An 18,568-nucleotide genomic window follows, 5' to 3' on the forward strand; every position below is an offset into this window, starting at 1 on the left:
CTTGAAATCCATATTTCGTAAAATGTACAATTTTTTAATCACAGAATTTTCTTCAAACACATTCAGGTGCTTCAGTAATGTTACAAAAACCCTCCAAAAAACCCAAACAAAATCAATAGGAATATTGCATTGTTTTTTTTTTAGCATTCTTAAAACGGAATTGTCATGTACCCAATTTATGGTTATTGTAAGGAGGTGCAAAGTGACGTCATTGGAATTCTGACGTCATTCAAATTCAAATTAGCTATATTATTACAATGCTTCGCCACATTAAAATAAAAACTGGTCTACTAACCTTGACCCCTGTTAAATTTCTACAACAAGCAAACAACGCTGTTTACAGGTCGGTATATTTAAATTTTTCATAATTCTACAAAAAATATTAAGTTTAAGTTTTAAAAAATAAAAAAGTACCTTTTGTCAAATATATCGTATGAAAAAAATTAACGTTGGATAGATTTCATTTATTGTGTACGAAGCCAAAACAAGGGTCCAAAATGTGACTGTCGTCGACCTTAATAATGATGAATTCACAAATCACAAGTGACAATAACAATTTGTAGACCAAAAATCCACATAATAAATAAAATAAATATGTTTAATTATTGTTCTGTTCATTATTTTATTTCAATTTTTTATTTAAAAATATTTCTCGCGCGGTCCAGTTTACATAGACTTTTAATGAATGACATTGCTGAATCGGTGAATGACATTTGTAGTAAAAGTTGTGGGATGTTACTGATCTTGACATTAATTATGAATGAAAAAAATAATAGTCCAGGTTATGCTAATAAGGTCGCTGTCCAACCAATCGAAATTGACTCTGTTCCCTGTTGACAAATCAAAATACAGTTTGTAATATGCACCTGGCGGTGCGTACGAAATTTGTACGACACCGCTATATCTTCACCAGGAGGGTAATAATACCGTATATTACCGTATTCAATTGTCTAATATGTCTATAGTGAACGATGCCTATTACCGTATATTACCGTATTCGATTATTTAAAGGGACATTCCTGAGTTTGCTGCATTGTAAGATGTTTCCGACTAATAAAATATGTCTAAGATTAAACTTTCATATTAAATGTATTTTCTTGTTTAGAATATCAGTGTCTGTATATTCGGTGTGTTTCTGTTCGTCTTAGTATTTGTAAGAAGCCCAAACTGGATTTTGTCTTCAATAATTTCATACGTACGAGAAACAATTCTTTTAGAAAACGAAATGAAATTTAAGCTAGTACAAATATTAGAACGATCAGAAACACGTTTAATATACAGCCACTAATATTTTATATAGAAAAATATATTTAATATGTAATTACAATCGTTAAAAAGTCTCTGTTAGTCAATAGCATTTTAAAAATTGCAGCAAACTCAGGAATGTCCCTTGATTATTTTAATAGTGAAGGATACCTATTGCCGTATATTACAGTATTCGATTGTTTAATATTCCAACAGTGAACGAGTTCCAGCTAATTGGCAGTTATTTAACGTGCGTGCATTTATGTCAAATCTTTTTTTTAGCCCACACAAAAACACAAAATGCATTCATGATATAATTCATGTAAATGTGAATTTACTTAGTGTATGATGGACATTTTAGGAAACGACAGTGTTATAATGCCTGTTAAACAGTTAGCTTCGAAACACTTTTGATTCAGTTCAATTTGCTTTAGGCATGATTGAGTTTTGTTAGTCAAACACGTTTTTCTCGCTGAGCGCCTCTCTGAATAGCAGACGATAATTTTGTTTCTTGTAGACGCTGGTGATTTTAACGGATTTTTCTATTACGTCTGCCACTGAAGTACCAGTGTTGTTTCCCGCCTTGTTAGCAGAAGTGGCGGGAAACCGCTAATGGTCGCAAATTGGCTCCGACTGTTGTGTTGGTGACATACGACTGGACACTTGACATTTGCAAGTCGATAAAAGGATATTGTCCGTCCACACTGTCCCAGACGCTGGGAGTAATTTCGTGCCATAGTAATTTCGTATCATACTAATTTCATACGATAGTTATTTCGTACCATAGTAATTTTCTATCATAGTAATTTTGTACTATGGTTTATAGTCATTTCCTACCATTGTAATTTCGTACCATAGTAATTTCGTACCATGGTTTGTAGTCACTTCCTACCATTGCAATTTTGTACCATAGTAGTTTCGTATCATAATAGTTTCGTACCATAGTAACGTATCATAGTAATTTCGTACCATAGTAATTTTGTATCATAGTAATTTTGTACCATAGTAATTTCGCACCATAGTAATTTCGTACCGTAGTAAATTGCTACCATAGTCAATTCCTACAATAGTAATTTCGTTTCATTGTAATTTCGTACCATACTTTATGGTCATTTCGTACCATAGGTCTGGTAATTTCGTACTAAATTCAACCTTGTTTTTGCCATTTCGTAGCATAGTATTTTATTTCGCTGTCCTTGAACACAATAACGTGTTTACTAAAACTTTCTGCAGGCCCGTAGGAACCGGGGGGCCGGGGGGAGGGGTGGGGGAGCCGGGGAGGGGGCGGGGGCAAGTAACCAAAATCTGATATAGAATTTGTACCCGATCCGTCAGTGCCCCCCCCCCCCCCCCCCCCTCACACACACACTCCCAAAGTCGTTTCCTACGGGCCTGATCTGTATCTGTTCTTGATTTCTTTACAAGTAATTGTGTTCATCCTAACTGTGTTCTTTTAAGATGTAAATGTATTGATATACCGTTGTTAGCTACTATTACCTACACACTGTAGATTGGACTACAGTGGGCCTTTCCTTTGTAATACTAAACTGTTGTAAGCTCGATTTCATCACCCATTTGGTTATAAATATCAGTGTACATATCAACGTGATACATCCCACTAGAACGCCAAGTGGGATGTAGCACTTCGACGTCACTAAATCACGTCATCGATTGGCGCACTACAACGTTACGGGAACGTCAACCAAATGAGTTCAGTGGTATAAATACAGAACTTCACATACGTTGTTTTCGCTTCCTGTTTATTGTACGAGTTTATTTTGCGCAAGAATATATACCACAAGACCGCATATAAATAAGAATAATATATATATATATATATATATATATATATATATATATATATATATATATATATATATATATATATATATAATATACATATATATACTCTACAAAAAAGTAGGGGAACTCTACTAAGAATTTACACTTGCCAAAATTGTAAGGTATATTAGCTGTGGGGAATGGCTATATGATAGTAGTGAATTAACTGGGCAAACATTACAACTGGTAGTTCAGTATTACAGTAGGTTTTATGACCACCAAAGATTTTGAAGGACAATTGGGGTCAAAAGTGAAATTTGAAAGTTGACGTATTTTTGTCTGTAAATCGCAAATTCAAACAACAAAAATTACTAAAAACAAAACAATAAACAACTGTGTGATCAACAGAATAAAAAAAAGTTTGACCGAAATAATGTTCCACATTGATTAATCGACCTTCCTGGAATATATATATATGTATGTATGTGTGTGTGTGTGTGTGTGTGTGTGTGTGTGTGTGTGTGTGTGTGTGTGTGTGTGTGTGTGTGTGTGTGTGTGTGTGTGTGTGCGTGCGCGTGCGTGTGTGTGTATGACATCCCTGTTCCTTTACTAGTGTATGAAGTTCAAACGAAATAGTTCCTTCGGGACTATTTTAACTGTTTCGCTGTAAACAAATTACGCCGTGAGTGGCTGTAAAGCTACTGTTAGCTATATGGAAAAATAATAAGTCCGACGGATTACCGTTATTGAAAGGCAATCCATCCGAAGCCCTAACATCCCTAGAGCGTACTTTGTTGCCATTTATCTTCCGAAATAATTTGATCTCATTCACTGATATCGCTGGACCAACTGATACGGCTAATAATGCGTGCAAATTGTTTTCATGCATAGGTAATTTCCTTGGGGATCCAGCCAGTGCATCACGACTGGTATATCAAATGCCATGGTATGTGCTATCCTGTCTATGGGATGGTGCATTAAAAGATCCCTTGCTGATAATCGAAAAGAGTAGCCCATGAAGTTCCTTTCTCAATATCTGTGTGGTCCTTAACCATATGTCCGACGCCATATAACCGTAAATAAAATGTGTTGAGAGCGTCGTTAAATAAAACATTTCCTTCCTTCTTTGAGGATGACAAGAAGTTTGTCTAGTTTAACGACACCACTAGAGCACATTGGTTTATTACTCATCGGCTATTGGATGCCAAACGTTTGATAATTCTGACATATTAAAGTTTCGATTTTGTTTAACGACACCACTAGAACACATTGCTTTATTAGTCACAGGCGATAGGATAACATTTAGACTTAGAGAGGAAACCCGCTATATTTGGAACGAGAAATAGCCCAACGGGTCCAGTCGTGATGCACTGGATGGAATGAGAAATAGCCCAATGGGTCCACTGATGGGGATCGATCCTAGACCGACCGCGCACCAGTCGAGCTCTTTACCATTGGACTGCATCTCGCCTCCGGTCCTTTGTGAAGTCGTTTGATTTAAAGTGACAGACCCTGCGACGTGTTTTTCACTATTAAAGTCGTTTTTGATAGGTTAAATTAGAAGTGCTTACATTTAATTGTTTAGAATGTTCATGTTTATACACCTGAAGTGGTTCTGGTCATTCATGTTTCTGCAATACCCCCAAAATGCATTTTTGCACAATTCTAAAAACGCACGTTCGTCTGAGAAGTTATGGTTATCGGAACAAGCTCAAGATATATTTAGCGGCAATTCCCTCTTTAAACATCACAGGCTTTAGCTTCTCTCGGTGTTAACCTTTTCCAAATGTGTGTTGAAGGTATATAGATTCATTAAACTTAGCGTCCATTTCCATGGATTGAAATTAGGTAAACACGAGGTAAACATATTGAGACTTGGACCACCATTAATTGCCAAGAAATAAGAGAGTAATCCTCGTACAGCTATTTTTTTCACTTAAGCCGACGTCACACGTGCGAGAATAACTGCAAGAATAGCCGACTGTGACAAGAAAACACATTACGATTCCATCAGATGATTGATTGAAAACATGTTTTATTGTACAAAGAACAAAATAGTATGCTATTCAAGTACGATGCACTTGTGTCGTGTGACGCCGCCTTTACTTCTTCTGAAAGAAAATACTTCAAGGTGTGTAAGACAGGGCTACTCCATCCGAGTAGCAGCAAGGATGCTTTTACGACCATTTTCTCCACTTAATATGGTACTTCCACACTAAACATAACAATCCGATCCGAAAATGTTTTACATGCTCATATACCACAGGGGTTTCGAGATGTCCCCCCCCCCCCCCCCCCTCCCCCACAGGCCAGGGGCCCAACTCGGGGCATACACATAACAGTTACAATTTATAGTGCATGTACTCCATTGCTTATGGGCGAGACGTAGCCCAGTGGTAAAGCGCCCGCTTGGCGTGCGGTCGGTTTAGGATCGATCCCCGTCGGTGGGCCCATTGGGCTATTTCTCGTTCCAGCCAGTGCACCACGACTGGTATATCAAAGGTCGTGGTATGTGCTATGCTGTCTGTGGGATGGTGCATATAAAACATCCCTTGCTGCTAATCGAAAGGAGTAGCCCATGAAGTGGCGACAGCGGGTTTCCTCTCTCAATATCTGTGTGGTCCTTAACCATATGTCCGACGCCATACAACCGTAAATAAAATGTATTGAGTGCATCGTTATATAAAATATTAAAGCTTAAAGATCATCTGAGAGAATATACCCAAAGTTGTCTAAGACAGGCTACTCCACCCGAGTAGCAGCAAGGATGCTTTTACATCCATTTTCTCACCTTAATATGGCACTCACACACTACACATAACAGTTCACATTTATAGTGCATGTACTCCATTGTTTATTTTCAAGACTATTGCGTTGACAACTAAGTTGTCGTTTATTTTGAACATGAAATGTTTTATTTAACGACGCACTCAACACATTTTATTTACGGTTATATGGCGTCAGACATATGCCTAAGGACCACACAGATTTTGAGAGGAAACCCGCTGTCGCCACTACATGAGCTACTCTTTCCGATTAGCAGCAAGGGATCTTTCATTTGTGCTTCCCACAGGCTGGATAGCACAAACCATGGCCTTTGTTGAACCAGTTATGGATCACTGGCCGGTGCAAGTGGTTTACACCTACCCATTGAGCCTTGCGGAGCACTCACTCAGGGTTTGGAGTCGGTATCTGGATTAAAAATCCCATGCCTCGACTGGGGTCCGAACCCAGTACCTACCAGCCTGTAGACCGATGGCCTAACCACGACGCCACCGAGGCCGGTTAATATTTTGAACAGATACATAGTGTATACACCTTTACTAATCAATTCAACTGATTGGAGTTTTTTTTCTTCTAGTTCCAACCAGTGCACTACAACTGGTCAAAGTTCGTGGTATGTGCTTTCTTGTCTGTGAGAAAGTGACTATAAAAGATCCCTTGCTGCTAATGGAAAAATGTAGCAGGTTTCCTATGATGACTACATGTCAGAATTACCAAATCTTTGACACCCAATAACTGACGATTAATTAATGTGCTCTAGTGGTGTCGTTACACAAAACTAACTTTAACTGCATAGTACATGTATTCCATTGTTTGTTTGCAAGACTATTGCGTTGACAACTAAGTTGTCGTTTATTATGAATAGATACATAGTGTATATATACCTTTACCAAGTCTCTAACACAGATGCAGAGAGACATATTAAGCCCAGATCACACGAAATGAATAACATGGTCGAAACAAATCATGAAAGGTCACTGGGTTTCTTTGACATTATGTTGCGCCTCTTTTTATTTGAGAGCACCTGTTCCACATTTACATACATGTATGGTTCCTGTAAACCTTACTACCCCCCCCCCCCCCCCCCCCCCCCCCACCATGTGGTGTCGTGGTTAAGCCATCGGACATAAGGCTGGTAGGTACCGGCTCCCACCCAGACCGAGTTTTAATGACTCAGTGGGTAGTTGTAAGATCACTACACCCTCTTCTCTCTCACTAATCACTAACCAACTAACAACTAACTCACTGCCCTGGACAGACAGCCCAGATAGCATAGGTGTGTGTATGCCCAGGATAGCGTGCTTGAACCTGTAATTGGATATAAGTACGAAAACAAGTTGAAATGAAATGAATGAGGTGATATATATCTGTATATTGGAGCGGGACAGAGCCCACTCGCCTGATGCGCGGTCGGTGTGGGATCGATCCCCGTCGGTGGGCACACTGGGCTATTTCTCGTTTCAGCCAGTGCACCACAACTGGTATATCAAAGGCCGTGGCATATGATATCTTTTCTGTGGGATATTGCATATAACAGATCCCTTGCTACTAATGGACACATGTTGCGGGTTTCCTTTCTAAGACTATATGTCACAATTACCAAATGTTTGACATCCAATAACCGATGATTAATAAATAAATGTGCTCTAGTGGTATCGTTAAAAAACTAACTTTATTTCTTTCTATCTGCCTATCCTAAACACTGCAATATCGGGATAGTCTCTTTAAATTTCCGAACAAAAATAGCCTACACACTCGCTGAATTGCCTCCCTCAAAGAGAGAGAGAGCGAGAAGAAAAAAATATATATCCCATTCAAATTGTATCGTTCGTTACATCTGCCTGTGATTAAAAGGACGTATTGCTGTCATTGCTAAATCCTACCTATCGATTGGCGCACTGACAAATTGCGAATTCATTGATAATTCTACAACTTTTTTTTCTGTCTCTTTTTTTTTCTTCTTTTTGCCGCCGTCTAATTTATACGGCATTTAACAAGTGTATGGGCTATAAATGCACACTAATTTTGTCCTAACACGATTAAACATCAAATATATAGGTTCAAGAATTAGAAGGAGCAATGGCGTATATGACGGATTGTCTTCTGAACCGCAAGCGTCGATTCGTTTCACTTAAGTACATCTACTTGCTGTTTGTACTTCTCTTGTTTAAGTCACGTTGCACGAGCGACGTCAAAAACTAATTAAACTAAAAGTCAGAAGTATCAGATTTCCTAAAACGTATTGTATTTTAGATGCGGTACTTGGTGCCCGTTTAGGAGCGGGACGTAGCCCAGTGGTAAAGCGCTCGCGTGAGGCGCTGTCGGTCTGGGATCGATCCCCGTCGGCGGACCCATTAGGCTATTTCTCGTTCCAGGCAGTGCACAACGAATGTTATATCAAAACCCGTGTTATGTGAAAACCTGTCTGTCGAATGGTGCATATACAGGACCCCTTGCTGCTAAATGAAAAATGTAGCGGGTTTCCTCTCTAAGACTATATGTCAAAATTAAGGTTGCGTTTTAGGCTTATACACCAAATAAAATTATTTCATGTTGGCTGGCCGCATGCGTTTTGCAGACGGATCGCACGCACGTGCATCATTTAGTCTACATGAGACTGTACCCACTATCCTGGTCTGACGGCCAAAAAGAGTTGACGTGTGTAGCCAGGATAACGTGCTTGAAACTTCAGTCGAAAAAGCGTTACTTTTACTAATACCTGTGTTTCAGACTGTGCGTGGTAGAGTGAAGCAACGAAATCGAAGTAATGGCCGATTTTAATTACTGGTATTAAAACAAAAACCCCACAAAATAACTCCGTCATGATGGTGAATAATGTGCCGTAGAGTTTATAAAAAAAACACCCTAGGATCTGTCACTTTAATGTCAATTCAAGACCCGTGGTCTCACCAACCACTTCCGATGTGTCTGATGAGATTAAAAGCAATTTGACGACGATTCTGCGACTGCTTTGAGTGCAGATGCCAATTAAGTTAGAGAAAAACGTACAGGGAGATGGATTTGATTTTAGTCTAAGATGGCTGGGCACTAATCAAAGTCCGATAGACGTGTTTGATACAGGGGATTTCGTTTATTTTTTTTGTCCACATATTTATTCATCGTTGAATGTTCTGTTCTAGCGGTGAAGACAAGCGCCCGCCTGATGTTTCTCTGAAAGGAGTGCTAATCAAACAGGGCGTCTTACATCGTGCATTAAAGCCACAGACCACACTTATTAACGTTATATGTTTGGGTTTTTTTTCTTCATATATAGGTTAGGGGCTATAGTATTTTTGATTAATATCAGCAGGCCCACGTATATCTGTATGTACCTTTGCCTGCCTGAGAACAACATAACATGAAAAGGACAACACCTGTTGTCCAGCTCTTTCATCTAGGATAGTGGTTTAAATAAACACACCCACTAAACCTGGTCGGAAAGAAATGTTTTATTTAACGACGCACTCAACACATTTTATTTACGGTTATATGGCGTCAGACATATGGTTAAGGACCACACAGATATTGAGAGTGGAAACCCGCTGTCGCCACTTCATGGGCTACTCTTTCCGATTAGCAGCAAGGGATCTTTTATATGCACCATCCCACAGACAAGGTAGTACATACCACGGCCTTTGATATACCAGTCGTGTTGCATTGGGTGGAACGACTGAGGCCTACTATACTATTCATCATTGTAACCCATTGTCAGGACCGCACCTAGTCTAACTAACAGCGGGGGTACAAGTGTGGCAGTTACGCCCCTCACCCCACCCCAGACAAACACACACACACACACACACACACACACACACACACACACACGCCGAAACAAAATATGAAACAATACATGGGGTTTATGTCTGTATTATTATTTTTTAAATGTATTTTATTCTACCTAGATATGACCTTCTATTTATGCGTCTGCTATACCGATGCTGCTATTTGAGGCGGAGAGGTATAAAATAAAGGGCACAAAACGAAGAAACAAAAAAAAAGAAGAAGTTAAGCTGTGTAATAACTCTGGCACGGCATTGGGATAGTTACGATCCCAGTACCTACCTAAAAGCCTTAAACACGATGATTTAAACCCATAACAAGCGGGATTTAGCTCAGTCGGTTGAGTGCTCGCCTGACGTGCTTGCTTCGCAGGATCGAACCACGTCGGTGGATCCGTTCAACTGATTGGATGTTTTTTTCTCGTTTCAACCAGTGCACCACAACTGGTCAAAGGCCGTGGTATGTGCTTTCCTGTCTGTGGAAAAGTGCATATAAAAGATTCTTTGCTACTAATGGCAAAATGTAGCGGGTTTCCTCTCTCTGACTACGAGTGAAAAATTACCAAATGTTTGACATCCAGTGGTTGATGATTAATAAATCAATGTGTTCTAGTGGTGTCGTTAAACAAAAACAATACTTTAAACCCATAGTGTTGGGTACCAAAACAAGTAATCAGAAACGTACGGGAGGCAGGGATAGTTTGTCCGAAAAACACCGTGAAGTAGCTTTTTTTATTAAAATAAAATTATAAGTGATTTTTTTTTTTTTTCTATTTTATCTTTTTGGTCCATCTAAATAAGGAAGGAAGTAAAATTTTTTATTTAACGACGCACTCAACACATTTTATTTACGGTTATATGTAGTCGGACTGTTTATGGTTAAGGACCACACAGGTATCCCACAGACAGAATAGCACATACCACGGCCTTTGGTGTACCAGTCGTGGTGCACTGGCTGGAGCGAGAAATAGCTCAATGGGCCCACTGACGGGGATCGATCCCAAACCGACCGCACATCAAGCGAGCGCTTTACCACTGGGTTACCCATGTAAAGAATTGCCCATAGTCCGTCCCAAGTGGATCGCCTTTACTCGTACTATGGAATTTACTAGAAGTTCTTTATTTCTATTATTTTCTAAATTTGAAACAAAAATATAATATATTTGTTATTTCCAAAACGCTTTTACTTTTCGTTTTACGTGAAACCAAACTGAAATTATTTAAAAAAAAAAAAAAAAAAAGCCCCCCCCAAAAAAAAAAATAATAAAAAAAATAAAAAAAAAAAAAAAAATTGTAGGAAGATGGGATGAACTATAAGTTACTATGTTCTGATAATTTTATACTTACCCATCCCACCCCAAACCCGAAGTTATAGAATAGGGACGGCAATGTTACTTTTGTCTCCAAAGCAGATAGATTTTGGCTCTTTTTTTTTATCACAAATTAATGTTATTGCGCCGGGAATATTAATAATAAAACATAGCCGTCGGTTGAATCGTCTGCGGTGCACAATTTAGTTAGTGTAAAATATGTTTATGTTCGGCGTGCGGTTTGCTGGATTGCCCCACGGATCAAGTAGTGGCACGTGAGGGACTCTGGGGCAGCCTTGACCGCAACGCTACTGATATCGAAGTAGATTAAACATGCTTTGTTCCCACAATCAACTCATAAATCCCCCAAGACGGTCTATAATTACCGTAAATGATCGAGAATAAACGCTTCTGTAGTGGTGAATTATTGGTTTTATACTGCAATAAAGAAACACATCTGCAAAAAGAAGAGTGTGTTTTGTTTAACGACACCAATGGAGCACATTGATAATTAATCATAGGTTATTGGATGTCAAACATTTGGTCATTCTGACTCGTAGACATCAAAGGAAACCCGCTACTTTGATGTCTACGAGTCTTTTATAATTATGCACTTTGCCACAGACAGGGAAGTACATACCACGGCCTTTATCCAGTTGTGGCGCACTGGCTGGAACAAGAGAAAAAAACCCCATCTGCAATAAAATCCAATGTCAAATGACGTCATAAAAGTAAGAAATAGAACCATGAAAAACAAAACAAAAACACATTGTATCAGGACACGATGTGATGAAACCTACCCATCCCGCTCCCCTATCACTCAACTCCCCACAACCACCACCATACGAGACAGTCAGCGAGAAAACCAATTGTTTCTAAAGGGAAAAGTGCGGTAAGATTATACGGGGATCCACACGTAGATTACTAGATATTAATCGAAGATCATTACTCAAGCAACCAGATGCCGTTTCCCCTTGACGGTATTCCACAGTTACCCAGTCCGTGGATGAGTTCAGGGGTAGTTCGCTTGTAACTATAGCAGTGCTTAGATGGTGGTGGCTCTTCTTTCTAATTGGTATCTTCGTTGGCAAAATCAATATTAAATAGTATTATAATTTTGGTAAAACAGTTTTATATAATATTATCGTTATAAATTCGGGCGGGAAGTATCCCATTGGTAAAGCGCTCACTTGATGATCTGTCCTTGTTACAAAATGAAGATTAATACAATTTAAATGAAATAAATCATCACCTAAACGCCGCAGGTTGGCCACAACAGTTGTGTGATACCTTTAAGTGTCAGATTTGTGGTGACTGTATTTCTCTCATGTCGCAGACAGACAGCCAGATAAACATAGAGAATAATACATGAGTGGCAGTTAGATACCATCTATCTTACATCAAGTTGTTTTAAAACGTATCTAACGAGCAAAGTTGGATACGTTTTTAACCAACGAGTTTTAAGATAAATGGTATCTAACGGACACGAATGTAATATTCTATTTCTTAAATTTGTTAGAAATATCAGCACATTTTAAAAATATTTTTGACTAAAAGTTATTTAAAGTCCTTACACGTGTAGCTAACTTACGCGTCACACATAAATGATTGTCAGGTTAAGTATATAATACGTGTACGTCACAGTGTAATCAATTTCGACCGTGCTGTTCTTCCATTGGGTAGTATGGCATTGGAGCATCCATTTGCATGTCTTGAAATTGTTAACAAACGTACATTTGTAAACAAGTATGTGTTATCAAAAATAACGAATGATGTTGTTGTAAGAAAACTTGTTTATTAAAGTGTCACATCAGTTAATACATACAGCATCCACTAAACACCAAAACATCTAAAATAGCACTGAGCTACTCCATATGAAGACTATAAGATATTAATAATCGACACAAATAAAATATATAAATTGTCACATTATCATTTCTAACAGCTTTAAGTCTGATATGTACTGAGTTCGCCTCCCGGTACCGGCTCCCACCCAGAGCTTATTTAACAACTCATTGGGTAGGTGTAAGACCACTACACCCACCTCTCTCTCACTAACCACTAACAACTAGTCACTAACCTACCGTCCTTGGCCCCATTTCACAAAGCGATCTTAGCGCTAAGATCACCTTAAGTGCATACGGTAATTATGCACTTAAGGTGATCTTAGCGCTAAGATCGCTTCGTGGAACGGGGCCCTGGACAGACAGCCCAAATAGCTGAAGCGCATGCGTGAGTGTGTGTCTTTGTGCGTGTGCCCAGGACAGCGTACTTGAACCGTAATTGAATGTCATATTTTTTTTTCTGTTGCAGGACGTGATAAACAACGAAGACATTAAACTCGACTGGGATTTCAAATTCTCGCTCTTGTCAGATCTCGTGAGGGTAAGTACAGCTAGACTGGTTCTTCCACATAATGTTACCACTCGGCAAACTAAATCCAAATTACCGAACAGCTCCATTTCTCTTTCGATGGACCGTTCCAAATTAAAGGGACATACCCTAGTTTTTAAACATTAAGACATATATTTTACTATTATAACCGTTTTTGTTAACTGAAATCATATTTTACTTAGATTGTATGGTTTAGATTATCAGTTTCCGTACATTCGAAGTGTTTTTGGTCATCCTGATGTTTTTAATATCACAAAATGCATTTCTCATATTTTTTTAAAAACGCACGTTCGTCTGAGAAGTAACAGTTATGGAGTCGAGTTTTAGTCATTTTTAGAGGGTAATTTCACCATTTCAGTCACAGAGTCATGTTTCACTCAATTGTAACTTTATCCAAATGTGTTACAGGATTGTAGATTAACTAAACTTAGTGTTAATTTTCACGGGTTGAAACTAGGGTCTGTCCCTTTAACTAAACTTAGTGTTAATTTTACCGGGTTGAAACTAGGGTCTGTCCCTTTAACTAAACTTAGTGTTAATTGTCACGGGTTGAAACTAGGGTATGTCCCTTTAACTAAACTTAGTGTTAATTTTCACGGGTTGAAACTAGGGTCTGTCCCTTTAACTAAACTTAGTGTTAATTTTACCGGGTTGAAACTAGGGTTTGTCCCTTTAACTAAACTTAGTGTTAATTTTCACGGGTTGAAACTAGGGTCTGTCCCTTTAACTAAACTTAGTGTTAATTTTACCGGGTTAAAACTAGGGTCTGTCCCTTTAACTAAACTTAGTGTTAATTTTACCGGGTTGAAACTAGGGTCTGTCCCTTTAACTAAACTTAGTGTTAATTGTCACAAGTTGAAACTAGGGTCTGTCCCTTTAACTAAACTTAGTGTTAATTTCCACGTGTTAAAACCAGGGTCTGTCCCTTTAACTAAACTTAGTGTTAATTTTACCGGGTTGAAACTAGGGTCTGTCCCTTTAACTAAACTTAGTGTTAATTTTCACGGGTTGAAACTAGGGTCTGTCCCTTTAACTAAACTTAGTGTTAATTGTCACGGGTTGAAACTAGGGTCTGTCCCTTTAACTAAACTTAGTGTTAATGTTCACGGGTTGAAACTAAGGTCTATCCTTTTAAGCGCCAAAATTACGTCATGAAAACTACGCAATCTTTACATTTTTTCTTACTTAATCCTATGTGACATTCAAATTTCAATAGCACCACGAATGCCCCCATCTATAACCGACCCTGGTCTGGCTGCTGGTGCTCTCTTGCACTTGCCGGCGTCGGTGGTGTCGTGGTTAAGCCATCGGATATAAGACTGGTAGGTACAGGGTTCGCAGCCCGGTACCGGCTCCCACCCACAGCGAGTTTTAACGACTAGATTGGTAGGTGTAAGACCACTACACAACCCTCTTCTCTATCACTAACCGTTAACTACTAACCCACTGTCCTGGACAGACAGCCCAGATAGCTGAGGTGTGTGTGTGTGTGTGTGTGTGTGTGTGTGTGTGTGTGTGTGTGTGCCCAGGACAGCGTGCTTGAACCCCAATTGGATATAAGCACGAAAATAATTTGAAAGAAAGAAAGAACACGACCACGTTTAACTGTTCGCGAGCGCTCACCCTCCTGAACTCGCCCCTGACTTAAACGACAACATAGAGCACATTAATTATTAATCATAGGCTATTGGATGTCAAACATTTGGTTATTCTGACGCATAGTCTCAGAGAGGAAACCCGCTACATATTTTGTCCATTAGTAGCAAGACATCTTTTATATACACCATTCCACAGACAGGATAACACATACCACAGCCTTTGATATACGAGTCCTGGTTTACTGATTGGAACGAGAAATAACTCAATGGGCCCACCGACGGGGATAGATCCCAAATCGGTTAAGTGAATGTACGCCTGTTGTCTCATTCATTAGGGCAGACCCTACAAATCGCACAAAACACACTTTTTTGTTAACTTTCTCATTTCAAAACTTCGTACACTATTAACAGATGTATTCGCTTGTAAAGAACCAAACAATAAATATTTTCTTTAACGACTCTTGTGCACATTTTAGTGGTTAGCGAGAGTAACACATGGGTGGCCGTTAGATACTATTTATCTCACAGCAAGTTGTTTTAAGATATATCTAACAACGAAATGTAAGATAAATGATAACTAACGGACACGAATGTAGTATTCTAGTTTAGTTACATATTTTAAAATCTTTTTCGACTAAAATGTATTTACTACCCTTTCGCTTGTAGCTAACTTACGCGTCACAGACAAACGATTAGTCACAGTAAAGTCGATTTCGATCGTGCTGTTTTTTCATTAGATGGTATGACACTGGTGACCTGGTATTCACCTAGGTGCAGCCAGTCGTGTGTCTTGAAATTGTTAACAAACGTACATGTGTTAACAAGTGTGTGTTATACATAATAACGAATGATGATCTCCTCAACGGGTGTGTAAAACTCGCTGAGGGACGGGACTTTGTTCAGTCGGTCGATACCTTGCCTGATATGCTTACCCATTTGAAACCATTCTCTGATTTTTGTTTTTTCCTTCCTAACCAGATCCCGAAGTCTCTCTGTCTCTCTGTCTCTGTCTCTGTCTCTGTCTCTGTCTCTCTCTCTCTCTCTCTCTCTCTCTCTCTCTCTCTCTCTCTCTCTCTCTCTCTCTCTTCCCATCTCTCTCTCTTCCCATCTCTCTCTCCCTCCATCCCCCTCTCTCTCTCTCTCTCTCTCTCTCTCTCTCTCTCTCTCTCTCTCTCTCTCTCTCTCTCTCTCTCTCTCTCTCTCTCTCTCTCTCTCTCTCTCTCTCTCTCTCTCTCTCTCTCTCTCTCTCTCTCTCTCTCTCTCTCTCTCTCTCTCTCTCTCTCTCTCTCTCTCTATATATATATATATGAATCTGTGAAACCACCGAGCTTTCACTGTCCATTTTTTAATTTATAAATAACGTATACTAACTGATTTTCTTAGTTTGCGTTTATTTTTTGGTGAGGCTTCTTTAGGTGGTGTGTGTGTGTGTGCCGGGGGGGGGGGGGGGGGGGGTTGCATGTATACGTATTCCTTTACAACAGAGTCGGGACGTAGTCAAGTGGTAAAACGCTTTTCTGGATGCGCTGTCGGTCTAAGTTCGATCCCCGTCGGTGGTTCCACTGGACTATTTCTCGTTGCAACCACTGCCCCACAACTGGTATATATATATACTACTGAAGGGTCACTCATATTGTTAGTACTACACATGTTAACGATGCCCGTCCAACACACTAACTATGAAAGAAGGAATGTATCGCCTTCGTGGATTAGGCCCAGAGTGAGGTTTCCTAAGTAGCATTTGGATTTCAAACTGAGTAATGGTACTTCCGGTTAGAGGCCACAACAAAATGGTAAACGCTATGTAAACACATGTACCTACTATCACCCCCAACCGTCTAAATAATATTGGTATAATGCAGTATTAAAATATTTAAAGTCACATCAATCACATCTAGGTTATACAACAGAGCAGAAATGATATTTACCAAGTCCAAACGGACGAACGTTCCCTGGAAGCCTTCCAATATGTTTCTCCCCGATATCTCTAAAACCCTAGCTATTTATTATAAAATCCCAGACCGGTCCGGAGACAGCACGTGGAACCGAATCTTATGATGTGTATATTTCCACAGTAACCAAGCGGTATTTTTTTCTTACCAGCCTAGACTTACTGTTGCCTAGTCGCCAAAATCACGGTCGTCGAAACCGCACTCGCAGAGGTATTACGTAACTACTGGCCACATGGCCTCCACACCTGGACTAAGTGCATATTGGGATGCACGGTCTCGCGAAGGTATTACGTAACAAGGTGCCAACCTGGGCTAAGTGCATATTGGAACTGCACACGGCCCTCTAAAACAGTTAATATCGCCACAGGCGAAAACAAATTAAGAGCATGTACCGTCACACTATGCAAACACATGTACCTACTATCACCCCCAACAAATGGGTCGTCTCAACGCACCCATGTCTGAAATTCTGTATGCTGTGCCCGTGCAATGCGTTCTCACCATGGGTATAAAAGTGTGCATGATTGCCATCCACATATTCACGCACACTTCAGCTGGTATAAAGTTGCTGAGGTTTAACGACACTACTAGAACAATTGCCGTAGGCAGAGAGCATCACCGACGGCACTTTTGAGCCGTCGGTAAAGCTCCTCAGCAATGGTGTACATTATCTGCCAGTATTTAACGTTTGCACATTAAAAAAATATCTACATTCAGCAAAGTAACCTTTCATTCATCTATATTGCTGCAAATGTTACTTTAAAAACAATCAGGCTCACAATTGCAATGAATGAATGAATGAATGAATGAATGAATGAATGTTTAACGACACCCCAGCACGAAAAATACATCGGCTACTGGGTGTCAAACTATAGTAATGCAAACAAATAAAGTGATGATCAACATCAATATAAGAATTCAAGATTGAAATAAAAACAGTGTAAACAACTGTGCAAAAATACAAATATCACAAATAGTAGTTCACCAAGGTAAACATCTACGGTCCGTTTTTTAACATTTTGACATTTATTGGACCCGATGTGTACAACTTGAACAGCAAAAACAAGCGTGCCGTTTCCGCCCAGATTTCAGGCGGAATCGATACAACCATGGAATTAATTATTTCGTGGCGAAATATGAGATGTACCAATAAATATAAACACTTACTGTATAAAGAAAACTTCCCGAGTCACGTTTTACGCATAAATAGACAGTTTGTCCAAATAGTAATCCTGCATTAATCCAATTTTCAGTTACGAACAAAATCTCGAATATTCCCGCCGGCCATTGTGAGCATATATAAAATGTGATTGAAAACTGTTGGTGGAATCGGATTATTTTTATTATTATTCGTCTCGGGTTCACGAGTTTATTCCACGATATTTAATGGAATATCACGTTTAATAATAATAAATAAATAAACTTAATTAATGAATAATATTTTTAAAAAATCAATTAATTGATAATAAATTAATAATAACAATTAAATTTAACTGAATAAAACCCCTAAATAACTAATGACCAGTAATTATAGCTAAAAAAAAGAAATGAAATTAAAACAAAAAAGAAGAGAAAAAAAAAGAGAAAAACCTTTGAAACACATGTAAGCAATGGCCTGTAATAATAATATTTAAAAACAATTACTAAGGAAATAATAATTTTGGAAAAAGTAAATAAATGAAGGCCTTAAAATAAGTAATGACCTGTACTAACAATCATTTTTT

At 39.0% G+C, this 18,568-nt stretch overlaps 1 protein-coding gene across 1 annotated transcript in view; it reads left to right on the forward strand.

Annotated features, from left to right (window-relative positions):
- The window catches only part of LOC121368083 (retinal guanylyl cyclase 2-like), a 75,720-nt gene that overhangs the window by 26,095 nt on the left and 31,057 nt on the right, over positions 1–18,568 (forward strand). Inside the window, 1 exon segment of the mRNA XM_041492627.1 lies at positions 13,214–13,285. Within this exon segment, the coding sequence (XP_041348561.1) occupies positions 13,214–13,285 (72 nt within the window).

This window comes from Gigantopelta aegis, chromosome 1, assembly GCF_016097555.1.
Source record: "Gigantopelta aegis isolate Gae_Host chromosome 1, Gae_host_genome, whole genome shotgun sequence".
Lineage (NCBI taxonomy): Eukaryota > Metazoa > Mollusca > Gastropoda > Neomphalida > Peltospiridae > Gigantopelta > Gigantopelta aegis.